The 13,554-nt window shown below is 48.5% G+C and overlaps 1 protein-coding gene across 1 annotated transcript in view; it reads left to right on the forward strand.

Moving 5' to 3' along the window:
• The window catches only part of ADAMTS2 (ADAM metallopeptidase with thrombospondin type 1 motif 2), a 238,136-nt gene that overhangs the window by 200,201 nt on the left and 24,381 nt on the right, over positions 1–13,554 (forward strand). The window contains exons 11-13 of the mRNA XM_049649005.1: positions 8,517–8,662; positions 12,022–12,197; positions 12,862–12,995. Of these exons, the coding sequence (XP_049504962.1) occupies positions 8,517–8,662; positions 12,022–12,197; positions 12,862–12,995 (456 nt within the window). The remainder of the gene's footprint in view (positions 1–8,516; positions 8,663–12,021; positions 12,198–12,861; positions 12,996–13,554) is intronic.

The raw sequence follows: 13,554 nt of genomic DNA on the forward strand, positions 1-13,554 counted from the left end.
AAAAAGGAAGTAAGGGAGGGAGGAAGGAAGGGAGGGAGGGAGGAAGGGAGGGAGGAAGGAAGGAAGGAAGGAAGGAAGGAAGGAAGAGCTGAGGCAGGCTCCCAAGCAGAGATGTGCACAGGGGTAGGGGAGGCAGGCATGGGTTTGTCTGAGAGAGGAGAATCAGGAGGGAAGCGTGGCAGTGACGTGGGTACAGAGTTGGCAGCATGGCTCCCTAGGAATGGACTCTGAGACAGAGATCCAATTGTGGGCATCTTCCTGGGGAATGCCTGCAGGATCACCGTCTGTGGGAAGAGTGAGGCATCAAATAGCAATATGGCCACGTTATGGGTCTCAGCAGACCCCACCCAAAGCTCTGGGCTGAACTTTCAGACCTGTGCCCAACTTTGACCAGTGGTTGGCTGTGGCTATTCCCAGGAAAGAGGCATGACTCTGGGCTAGGCAGCGCTCTTTGGCTGAGGGCATTTCCTGGAGAAGGACTCAACTGTGAGCACAGACAACCAACACACTTCACGGCTGGGGGAGCGAGAGCCTCAGTCCTGAAGGGGGATGTCTTTTTGGCATCTGCTGCCCTGGGTGTGGGGGAAGGAAGTGGAGTGTTAGGCTTCCTGAGCAGCAGCATTTGCAAAGGCTTCGAGGGAAGCAAGTGTGGTCTGTCCAGAGACCAGTCAGTGTCTGGGTGCCTGGCATGGTGGTGGGCAATGAGGCAGGAGGGGCGAGTAGGAGCCAGTCATGCAGGGCCAGGCTAGGCTAAAGAGCTAGTCTGAATCCTGCAGCAGTAGGAGCCTGCAGAAGGTTTTGAGAGAAGAGCAGAGGTGAATCCACCATGAATCTTAGGATGCGCGTGCTCCAGCACCTCATACTTCCATTGGGCCCCTTACGATGTCATGTGTTCACATGGTCATGTGTTTTCGTAAAGTTTGCAGAAGTAATTTAACTGTAATCAATTAAGATCACTTCTCTTTTCACATCCCCTTCCCCTCCGATATACTTCTTGCACCGGCAGTAGAGTGGCAATGCATGCTCTGTGGCTTCGACTAAGGAGAAATTGCATTTGAAGTCTGTTTACTGGCTTGTGTATGTGGTCTCAGTATCTTTCGTGTCCAGTTAAGTTACTGACTGTAGCTGTCCAGGGGCAGGAATAACATCTAGAGACACTCCGGCCACCACCACGTCAATTCACTGTGGAATCTGCGTGGTACGCGGCTCATGGCCCTCAGATCATTGCAGAAAAAGTGGCTCAGCTATACCTGAGGGCACAACGGCTTCCGTATTGGCAATAGTTTATGTTTGCTTCTGAGGTTTATCTTGCAGACGGGCTCCTTTAAACACAGATCCAACTTGGGTGTTTCTTTAAAAAGGCTAAGTGTAACCAGATGGTCTGCTTGTTAAAAAGCTGTCCACGCCTCACAGCATATGGATTTCAAAATATAAGAGGTGCTAAAATAAATTTTCAGAGACCAGGAGAGAAAGCTGAGTGCAAATGGGATGCAGAAAGTTTATTCAAAACGTTGATGAAGCTTCAATACACCAGTTGAACTGCAACTTTGAAAGTTGTTTTGGAACTCTTTGGTAAAAAAATAAGGGAGAAATTACAGACTTCTGATTTGGACAGATGCATAAAGGTACCATCTTTTGTCATTTTCAAGTTTATGTATTAAATAAAATTCAGATAAAAATTAATAGAAGGCAAGAGGAGGAAAAGGAGTAAAGAAATCAGGAGAAGTAATGCCGACTTTGAAAATTTAACTGTAGGGGAACCTGGGTGGCTCAGTCGGTTGAGCGTCCGACTTCAGCTCTGGTCATGATCTCATGGCTCGTGGGTTCGAGCCCCACATTGGGCTCTGTGCTGACAGTGTAGAGCCTGGAGCCTGCTTCCGATTCTGTGTCTCCCTCTCTCTCTGTCCCGTTCACACTGTCGCTTTCTCTCAAAAATAAATAAATGTTAAAAAAAAAATTTTTAACACAAAAATTTAATTGTAACGAGAAAAGGTTTCAGATCAAACCCAAAGCAGCCATTCATTAGGAGGAAGAGATAAATATCAAAGCGAAGGAACAGACAGGCTCTTGAAATGTTTGACATTAACTGGATTCAGTTAATGAAGAGGGGTGAATTTGATGAGCACATTGGAAAAGCATTTAAACTTCTTTCTGACTTGACATGAAATGTTGACAACATCAAAGACAACATGAAGCTCAGAATATTACCCCTGCAATAAGAATGTCAACAGGAACTGTTACTGAGTGTTCCCAATTCAGAGAGCGTTTAAAATCAGGCTCTGAGAGAGAAAACTTGAAATGCCCTGAAATCCATATCAGAAAACAAACTGGATAGCAGCGTCTCCATATTTGATCATCTCAGTGTTCCCATTACACCACCAATAGCTTATCTAAATTATCAATAATTTAAAAATGAAGGGGAGCTGGGTAGCTCAGTCAGGTAAGTGTCAGGACTCTTGATTTCTGCTCAGGTCACGGCCTCACGGTTCATGACATCGAGCCCCACCTGGGGCTCAGCACTGACAGCACAGAGCCAGTTTGAGATTCTCTCTGTCCCTTTCTCTCTGCCCCTCCCCACCTCAAAATAAATAAATAAACTTTAAAAAAAAATAAAATATTTCCCTCAACCTGCTCAAACCAGGATTAGCAAGCTGTCACACACAGACCCATGCTTCCTGCCACCTGGTTTCCTCCCCTCCCCCACCAACAGCTTCATTAAGATGTGATTCACATTTAAAATCACCAGTTCATGGTTTTCTGTATATTCACAGAGTTGTGCAACTTTCACCACGATCAAATTTTAGAATATTGTTGTCACTCCCCAAAGAAGCCGCGTACTAGTGTTAGCAGTCTCTCTGGTTCAATCCTCTCCACTCAGCCTCCACCACAGTCCTGAGCAATCACTAATCTACTTTCTGTCTGTGTAGATTTGCCTCTTCGGGACATTTCTTATAAATGGACTCATATAATATGTGTCCTTTGTTCCTGGCTTTCTTTAATAGTATAGCATTCCTAAGACTCATCCGCTTGTAGCGTCTATCTATGTTGTAGTGTGTGTCCGTACTTTATACCTTTTAGTGGCTAATAATCCATTGTGGAGATAACACTGTGTTTTATTTATCCATTTATCATTCAGTGGGCATCTGAATTTTTTCTGCTTTTCAGCTTTTATGAGAAATGCTGCTATGAACGTTCCTGTATGAGTTATGGGTAGATGCGTCGCTTTTCTTGGATACGTACCTGGGAGTGGAATTGTTGAATCTTACCGCAGCTCTCTGTCTCACGTTTTGCAAAACTGCCAGACCAGTTCCCAAAGCAGCTACACTTTTTTTACATTTGAGCTAGCATTGTCGTGAGGGTTCTGATTTCTCCACATCCTCCCTGGAACTTGTTGTACTCTGTGTTTTTCTTGGATGTGGATGTGAAGTGTTACTTTGTTGTGGTTTTTTGTTTTGTTTTGTTTTTTAGAGAGTAAGAGCATGTGCATGCTTGCATGAGTGGGGAAGGGGCAGAGGGAGAGACAGAGCGAGAGAGAGGGAATCCCAAGCAGGCTCCACACTCAGCACAGAGCCTGATGCAGGGCTCCAACCCACAAACCATGAGATCATGACCTAAGCCGAAATCAAGAGTCAGACGCTTAACGGACTGAGCCACCCAGGCGCCCCCTCACTGTGGTTTTGATTTCCCTAGTAATGTTGAGCATCTTTTCACCATGTGCTTAGTGGCTGTTCATATATATATATACACACACAAACATACACACACATATATGTGTGTGTTTCTTTTGGGGGGATAGATGTCTGTTCATTTCCTCTGAATATTTTCTAATTGAGTTATTCATCTTTCTATTATTGAGTTATAGGAGTTCTTTATATATTCTGGATACAAGTCCCGTATTGGGGTTATCAGATGGATCATTTGCAAGCATTTTCTCCCATTTTATGGGTTGTCTTTTCAATTTCATGACAGTATCATTTGATGCACAAAAGGTTTCAATATTGGTGAGGTCCAATGTATCGGTTTTTTTTTTTTTTCTTTTGTTGCCTGTGCTTCTAGCGTTGTATCTAAGAAATCATTGCCGTTAGGTCAAGAAGATGTATTTCTGTGTTGTATTCGGAGTACAGTCCTCACATTTAGGTTTATGATCCATTTTCAGCTGATTTTTTTGTGTGAGGTGTGAGATAGGGATCCAATTTCATCCTTCTCTGAGTGTGGATTTCCAGTCATCTCAGCACCATTATCAAAGAGACTTTTCTCTTTCCATTGAATCATCTTGTCATCCTTGTTGAAAACCAACTGACCACATGTAAGGGCTCATTTCTGGAGTATGCATTCTGTTGCATCAATAGATTTGTCTTTCCTTATGGGAGGGGCACATGGTCTTGATTACTGTAGTTTTGTATTAAGCTTTGAAGTAGGGAAGCATGAGTCATCCTACTTTGTTCTTTTTCTTTTGTTTTTCCTAAAGATTTATTTATTTTTGAGAGAGAAGAGTACAAGTGGGGAAGGGATAGAGGGTGGCAGGTACAGAAGATCTGAAGCAGGCTCCACACTGATAGCAGTGAACCCGATGCGGGGCTCAAACTCATGAGCCGTGAGATCATGACCTGAGCCAAGTCTGATGCTCAACTGACAGAGCCATCCAGTTGCCCCTACTTTGTTCTTTTTCAAGATTGTTCTGGCTGTTCCCAGTCCTTTGAGCTGTCAGAATGGCTAGAACCAAAAAAATAAAGAAATAACAAGTGTTGGTGAGGATGTCCATGTCAATTTTAGGAGCAGTTTCTCAATTTCTGCAAAACTCCAGTAGGGATTTTGATAGGATTACATTGAATCTAGAGTGTCGACATACTAACAGCCTGACCCATAAAATGGGATGTCTTTCTTTTTATTTGGATCTTTATTTCAACAGTGTTTTGTAGTTTTCAGTGTACATATTTTGCACTTCTTTGACTCCATTTATTACTAAGGTTTTTTTTTTTCTTTTTGGTGCTATTGTAGATAGATTTTCAGTTTCACATTCAGTTTATTCATAGAATAAAATTCACGGAAATAACAATTGATTTTTCTATATGGATCTTGTGCCCTGCCATCTCACTGAATTTCTTTATTGGATCTAATAGTTTTTTAACAGATTCTTTAGGAGTTTATGTAAGATCATGTCATCTGCAAGTAGAGATAGTTTTACTTCTTCTGTTCCAGTCTGGATGTCTTTTGTTTCTTTTTCTTGGCCACTTGTCCTGGCAAGAACTTCCAGTACAATGTTGATTAGAAGTCTTTTTTTTATTTTTTATAATTTACATCCAAATTAGCTAGCATATAGTGCAACAATGATTTCAGGAGTAGATTCCTTAGTGCCCCTTACCCATTTAGCCCATCTCCCCTCCCACAACCCCTCCAGTAACCCTCTTTTGTTCTCCATATCTAAGAGTCTCTTATGTTTTGTTCCCCTCCCTGTTTTCACATTATTTTTGCTTCCCTTCCCTTATGTTCATCTGTTTGGTCTCTTAAAGTCCTCATGTGAGTGAAGTCATATATTTGTATTTCCCTGACTGACTAATTTCACTTAGCACGATACCCTCCAGTTCCATCCACATAGTTGCGAAAGGCAAGATTTCATTCTTTTTGATTGCCAAGTAATACTCCATTGTGTATATATATATATATATATATATATATATACATCTTCTTTATCCATTCATCCATTGATGGACATTTGGGCTCTTTCCATGCTTTGGCTATTGTTGATAGTGCTGCTATAAACATTGGGGTGCATGTGTCCCTTCGAAACACCATACCTGTATCCCTTGGATAAATACCTAGTAGTGCAATTGCTGGGTCGTAGGGTAGTTCTGTTTTCAGTTTTAATGAGGAACCTCCATACTGGTTTCCAGAGTGGCTGCACCAGCTTGCATTCCCATACCTACATCTCTCCTACCAACCAACGTGCCAGTGGTAAATTCCCGTAGAAGTCTTGTTCCTGATCACAGGGAAAGCATTCATCCCTTCATGATTAAGCATGATGTTAGCTGTGTGTATTTCCTCGATGTCCTTTAGCAGATTGAGGAAATTCTCTTCTGCTCCTTGTCCTGTGTGTGTGTGTGTGTGTGTGTTTTCAGGAAAGGATGTTGGATATTGCCAGATTTCTTTTTTTGAGTCTTGCAGCAATCATACAGTTTGTTCTTTATTCTGTTAATATGGTTTATTACATTGATTGATTTTCAGATGTTAAACCTGCGTTCCTGGGTAAACGTCACTTGGTCATGGTGTATAATCTTTTAATATGATGTTAGATTTGGTTTGCTAGGGTTTTGTTGAGGATTTTTCCATCTGTTTTCATAAGAGATAAAGGTCTTTGTCTGATTTTGGTATCAGACTAATGCTAGTCTCAGAGAATGAGTAGGGAAATTTCTTCCTTTTCTATATTTTGGAAGAATTTTTAAAGGATTGGTATTAATTTTTCTTTAAATGTTTGGTAGAATTTACCAGAGAAACCATCTGGGATTGGGCTATAATTTGTGAGAAGTTTTAAATCACTAATTTAACCTCTTTGCTTGTTATTCATCTGTTCTGATTTTCTATATCTTATTAAGTTGGTTTTGGTAATCTGTGTTTCTTCTAGAAACTTCTAGAATTTAAATTATTCTTTGGTGCCATTTGCTTTCAGCCTGAATAACTTCCTTTAGTATTTTCTTACGAGGAATGCTGCTAGCAACGAAATCTCCTTGTTGCTGTTTGTGTGGGAATATTTTTTTCACCTTTATTGTTGAGAGCTAATTTTACTGGTCATCCTTGATTAACACCACTGCCTCTGGCCTTCATTATTTTGTTTTTAATATTTTTAAATTTTTTAATGTTTATTTATTTATGAGAGAGACACAGGTGAGTGGGGGAGGGGCAGAGAGAGAGGGAAACACAGAAACCGAAGCAGGCTCCAGGCTCCAAGCGGTCAGCACAGAGCCCACATGGGGCTTGAACTCACAAACTGAGAGATCATGACCTGAGCTGAAGTGGGACGCTCAACCAACTGAGCCACCCAGGCGCCTCTAGTAGACATTCTTGAATAAACATTTCTCTATTTGTTGTATCGACTTTAGAACAATCTCCAGATACTTTGAGTGGTTGTTAAAAAACAAAAAAGGATTTTCACCAGTTACGTGGTTATCCTACTGAGGAGAGAGTTCACCCGGCTCCTCACAGGTCCACTGTAGATGTTTCTGTTTGCTGCCTGTTTTTGTAAACAGAGTTTTATCGGAACACAGTCCATTCACTCATCTGTTGTCGGTAGCCGTGTTCATGCCCCAGTGGCAGAGCTGAGTAGTTGCAACTGAGATCATGCAGCCAAAGTAGCTACTGGCCCTCACGGAAAAAGTGTGCTGAGGCATGGCTGCGTTATCTTTCTATTCTCAATACGGAAAACAGTTGCGCTACAAAATGACATCTTGAAACTGGACGACAACTGGGGTGCCCGGGGTCTGTTCGGCTCCTGTTCGCGAACCTGCGGTCCAGGTGTCCTGTGAAGAGGGAATGGACGAGTGTGCCGTCAGAATTTCAGGAAAAGGAGGCGCCTGGGTGTGGGTTAAGTGTCCGCCTCTTGGTTTTAGCTCAGTTCGTGATCTCATGGTTTCCTGAGTTCGAGCCCCACAGGGGGCTCTGTCATGGGGCTCTGTGCTGGCAACGAAGAGCCTGCTTAGGATTCTCTCCCTCCCTTGCTCTTTGCCCCTCCCCCACTCACACTGTTTCTGTCTCTCTCAAAAAAAATACTAAAAAGAATTGCAGGAAAAGTTATGAAAAGTTGTGACAGTCAGTGAATCTGAAAAAAAATCATTGTTCTCTGCTTCCAGTTGTTTGTGGTACTGGACCCTTTTAAATTTTTAACTTTTTGTGATGGCTTTTCTTATCCTAAGTCAGTATTCCATTTCCTATCTGATTTAGTATTTTAAATCTTGTAATTTTTTTCCCTGAAATGGCCCTGAATTACATAAGCGTCTTCCCCGTGGCAGGCTGGGGAGTGGTGTGACCAGATTCATGCTGTGGATTTGTGTTCTCTGAGCTCAAGTGTTCTATTCACTGTATTCCTGAATTTTTAGCATGTCAGCTTGTCAACTGACCTTCATTTCCATTATATGTCCTTGAAGTTGCCTTTTGTACGTAAACAAGTAGATCCTGTATGTCTCTGGAGTCACTGGCTTGACCTGCCAGTTGCATCTTTATGAAAGGGCCTGGTGTGGGCTTCACCTGGGGACATGGTGTGGGGCAGGCTCTGGCGGAGGGGACAGCAGGCTGGACAGGATGTTGAGGATGGCTGGGAGACCAAGGCGGTGGTCAGGGGGGAGGAGGGTGTCTTTCACCTCGCTGCACCTCCTGACGGGGTTCTGACTTTCTAGGGCGAGTAGGGTCTGCTCTCTCTCAGAACCTCTAGAGCCAAACCAATCTCAAAGGAACTGCAGGTAGAAAGGTATGGGGTGTCTGAGTGGCCCTGGAGTGGTGGGTCATAGGAGTGACCTTCTGTCTTTCAGCACTGCTTTAAAGGACACTGCATCTGGCTGACGCCTGACATTCTCAAACGGGATGGCAACTGGGGCGCCTGGAGTCCGTTCGGCTCCTGCTCACGCACCTGCGGCACAGGTGTGAAGTTCAGGACCCGCCAGTGTGACAACCCACAGTGAGTTGGCCGCGCTGTTTCGCGCCTTCCCGTGTGGTAGCTGAGGTCCCCAAGACCCCTCCCTTGCTGACCCTGTCCTGCAGGGTTCCTATGGCTGCACACCACTTGTGCAGAGGGTGTCCTCCTCACCATTCATGGGACAAAGCAGAGACTCCTAGAGGGAAGGTCATGCAGCCTGCAGTGGCCGAGCCAGGCCTAGAGGCTTGGAAACCTGGTCTCCAATTCTCTGGCCAAGGGCCATTCCCCCAACCTGGCCCACACCCTCTTCTAGACACCAGCTTCCTCTGCCCTTCTTGGTCAAGGGCATGGAGTAAGGTATCATAGAGACAGGGAAATGGGCATAAGGAGGAGGGCCCTCTCGGGCTCCAGGATGCTGGGGGCCTGAGCAGGGGAGCCGCTGTCTGCAGTCAGGCAAGAGGCAAGGTCAGGGACATGCCATTTTGCAGGCATGTATGGTGCAGATCGCCTAGGGAGGCTGCCCCTGGGGTCTGCCAGCTCCCACTCCCAAACAGGCTCCTCCTCCTGCCTCCCATGCATACCCAAGGCCCTGTGCTGTGTTGTCCTCCACGAGGGTCCTTGAATCTCCCCCGTTATACCCCCACTCTGTGAAGATGTCTCAGGTCTGTGCCCTTCCTTATTCACGCCCCACCCCTCCTCCACCTTGCCTCACCCATGGTGATGTGCCCATGGGCTCCTGCAGCTCTGTGAGGCTCGGGGTGCATCAGTGAGCCCCGAGCCTCAGGCAGCCTACCTTGTAGGTTTATTGTGGGTGCACATGCAGTAATGTGAGCTGAATCCCTCCCTTCCACATAGACAACAGTTCACTCAGGTTTCCGTCTTCCAGGGAGGCCCTGCTACTGCCAGGGGACATGTGGCTTTTGTCTCTTTCTTTGGCCTTTTCAGTATTTTAAAGATCTCAATTCTCCTGAAAATACAACAAATCTGGAATTTCACATAAAAAAAAAAGAGAATCTTATTTCCAGCTTTCAGACTTTCAAAGCTTCCAGCTTTCATTGCAACACCAGGCCCAACTACAGGCTAGCGGTGAATGGCTTCTGGAGCATCCAGACTCAGCCATCTTCACTCACGTCCTCCACCCACCTGGACCCCCTCGATGTTTGGGGGTGGGCCCCAAACCCTAAGCCTGAGTCCTAGGCTCATCACCCCTCTCTGGGTTCCACCATGGTCTCAGCAGGAGTTGCATATGACTTTATATACATCTGTGTTTTTCTCAGGGGCAGGTGTCTGGCTTCACATCATCTTCTCAAAGGAGCCTGTGACCCCCAAATCTAAGCCCTGCAGGTCTCTGAGGCCCGTCCAGACTCTGGCCTCTGCAGCATTTCTGGTTGCTCTGGTTGGCCAGGCCCTGAATTGGCCCCTGGGGTGCCAGAGGGGGACAGCAATCTAGGCTCTGGGGAGAGGGGTCAAGTCCACATTGGTCAGGAAGGGACCCACGACCTGGAGTCCAGCATTGGAAAAGCCCAAACCTCAGGGTCACCTGTGCTTAGGGCCAGGCACTCCAGCTGGTGCTTGGAGAACCCTAAACCTCATGCTTCTGACTAGCTCCTACCCAAGGGCTTCAGGCCCTATCCTGGTCAGGTGCAAAGTACCCTATCCCCAGCTCCTTTCAAGCACCCCTGCGGCTACTATACCTGCCTCGGGATGAGATTCAAGATTGACAAGACAGGAAGTTAGAACCTCAGAGGCCCTGGGGTGCTGGGTGAGGACAGCAGAGTTCCCGTCCCCTGGCATGGCCCTGGGGGGAGCTCACACAGGCTCAAGGCTAGGGAGGGGGGTTCCACGTTCTGTCCTTCTCCATCTGGGCACTCGAGGGAATTTTTACCCCTCTGGCTGCCCCAGCCTCCTTGGTGGCAGCAAGGGACAGGGCAGCAGTGACAGGAGCTGTCTGCTCACACAAGCTATCATGCCCGGAGATTAGCCAACCCCTGCCTGGTGCCAACACTCCCTCCACATCAGTGACTGTCAGACAGCGTGGATGCCTCGGCAGGAACTATGAAAACTGTTTACATCACCATCAGTGGGAGACCCGGGTAGCTGCGGGGGGCCAGAGCACCTCAGAGCCCCTGGGCTCCACACAGCCTGTTTGTCAGCACCTCAGATGGGCCCCACAGGCCTCTCTTTCATGCATTCTCCAGAGGGTGACTGTCTGTCCTTGTGGCTTCCTGCACTGCTCCACAGCCTTTCCTAAATACTGGGGCCAGCGTGAAGACACCTGCACAGTTCACAGCCAGCCCTGCTCGCTGGACCCAGTCCCTCTCTGTCACCGGCTCTCCCCACTTGTGACTGCAAAACCACAGGCAGTCTAGCATCTGACTCTTTGCTTGGTCTTCCTCCCCGACCACCCCTGAATTCTCCAGCTCACTTTCTGGTTCAAAGTTAGCGTCCGTTTCCGTTGGAGTCAGTAGGCCTCCTTCTTGCTGTTTCCCAGACAGTCGCTGGGAACTGGCTTCCCACACCTGCACCCCCTCCCGGTGAAGCCCTCATTGGTGTCCTTCTCTGCGGTCCCATCAGTGGCCTTGGTGTGAATCTCAGAGCTGCTCCTCCTTTTCACCCTCCCCATCCAACACTGAGGTTTCTTGTTTCTCTCCCCCCACACATTTCTTGTATCATTCTTTCCATGGACTTTCCTCCAGAACGTGGCATGCGAGGAGAGCCCTAGGGGAGTCCCTTTTGTTGTCCACTCTGCTGTGCCGCACGTGGCTACACTTACCACCCCGCCACATGCACAGAGCATGACCTTTGCCCGAGTCTCAGGTAGGACCTCGGGTCCTGGCACGCCTGGCAGATGGCGGCCCTGAGGCCCCCAGCTCCTCTGGGGGTGCGGTCCGCCCCACTCCATCACCCCGCCTGCCAGAGGCACCTGCTGGCCCACAGCCAGAGCCTTTTCTGATCGTTGCCATGCGTGGGGCCAGGCTTTGTGGATGAGCACTGCTTAGAGTCTCTGCGGTGGAGGAAAGCCAGTGAACCCAGTGTCCACTGCATGCCTGACCCTTGTTGAGAACTCGTGCGCAATTGTGCGGTTTCAGATTCTCTGGTTTCGTGCGCGATTCTGCCCGGCTGTGAAGGAGACTCCCCCAGCTCCTCCATCTTGAGATTAATGTCCCAGTAATGGCAGAACCTTAGCCAGTCAACATCCCACTGTTGGTTCATAGTCATGGCGACAGGAGCTGAGGGGTGGGAAGGCGCCCTGGGGCCCAGCTAATGCTCCTGTGACAGGGCAGGGCTGGGTCCCGTCACTCTGTGGAGCTGCCCCCCCCCCCCCCCCCCACACACACACCTGAGACTCTACCTCTCCTCCTGGTGGCACCGAGCTGCAAGGCTTTCACTTTCTTTCCCAGCCCAGCCAACGGGGGTCGCACCTGCTCTGGCCTTGGCTATGACTTCCAGCTGTGCAACCCCCAGGACTGCCCTGACACCCTGGCTGACTTCCGCGAGGAGCAGTGCCGCCAGTGGGACCTGTACTTCGAGCACGGTGACGCCCAGCACCACTGGCTGCCCCATGAGCACCGGGATGGTGAGCCCCCAGAGACAGGGCCAGCGGGTGCTCAGCTGCTGGGTCCGGGGCACTGGTGGGGCACAGCTCACACCGTCCTGTGCTGCTCATGCCACCATGGGCAAGCCACTGGCTATGCCAAGCTATCAGCGGAGCCCACCCTGACCGCCGTAGCTGCCAGGGCCAGTCCTGGCATTTTAAACTTACAGCTCCAGTTCCTTCTGGGCCTTGGGCAGGGGTGGGCGGGCGGCGGACACAGGCCTGCTGTGCTCTCTCCATCACCCATGTGTGTGTTACCCCAGCCCAGCGCCTGCCACAGGCCCAATTCATACAGTCCAGAGAGTGGGTGCCAGAGCAGACAGGGTCCCCCTCTTGAAGGGGGCATGCAGTCTGGAGGGAAAGGCTGTCAGAGTCTCTGGGATCAGCGCCAACATCAACCTGGCTCTGTTGGGAAAAGGTCTTCCCAAATGCAATAGCCCAGGGTCAAAGGCCCCAAGACAGACACACCAGGGGGGTTGAAGCCACCTGCCCCCTTTCGCTTTCTGCCCCAGTCCCAGGGGCAGAATCCTAAGAAGACCCTCGAGAGAGCTTCTCCATTGCATGGTGCTTCTCTTGAGCAAACCTGTGAGGAAAGCGAGGGGTGCAGCCAGCCTGCCTCACCAACACCCCACTGCTTCCCTTCCAGCCAAGGAGAGATGTCACCTCTACTGCCAGTCCAAGGAGACCGGGGAGGTGGTGTCCATGAAGCGTATGGTGCACGATGGGACACGCTGCTCCTACAAGGACGCCTTCAGCCTCTGTGTGCGTGGGGAGTGCAAGGTGAGGGCCGTGAGGCCAGCGGGGGGCGGGCATAGCTCAGGGTATCAGCTTTGTGGGGTTATTGGGTGGTCTGAGGCTAAGCGTGCATAGTGTCAGAATCAGCCTGGAACAAGGCACATCCTGGAGGTAGGACTGAGTAGGCACAACTGACTGTAGGGTCAGAGGCTGACTTCCTTCTTGTCTTGCTGAGAGATGAGATCTGTAAAGAAGTCTCCAGCAGAAAGCTTGGTGGAATACCACAGGCACCCCAGCCAAAGGGGGTGAGGCCAGAAGAGCAAGGAGGTGGGGTACGGGGCCACTGGACCTGTGCCCAGGGCTTCTCTCCACCCACATGGCGCCTTAGCCCACTGGAAAGGAGGCTCCTGTCTGATGCAACGGCTGGGCGGCCAGGCTTCACAGTCTGCTCAGGTGGTGAAGCCAAATCCTGAGAAACAAAGAACAGTGTCTCCTTAATTCCCGCAGGGTTTTCATTAATGGAGGTGACTGAGTGACCCACAGAGAGGTCAAGCCTTTGAGGAAGAGTGTGTTACTTATGTTTCCTGAGGGAAACTATGCAGGG

Source organism: Panthera uncia, assembly GCF_023721935.1.
Source record: "Panthera uncia isolate 11264 chromosome A1 unlocalized genomic scaffold, Puncia_PCG_1.0 HiC_scaffold_17, whole genome shotgun sequence".
In the NCBI taxonomy this organism is placed as follows: domain Eukaryota; kingdom Metazoa; phylum Chordata; class Mammalia; order Carnivora; family Felidae; genus Panthera; species Panthera uncia.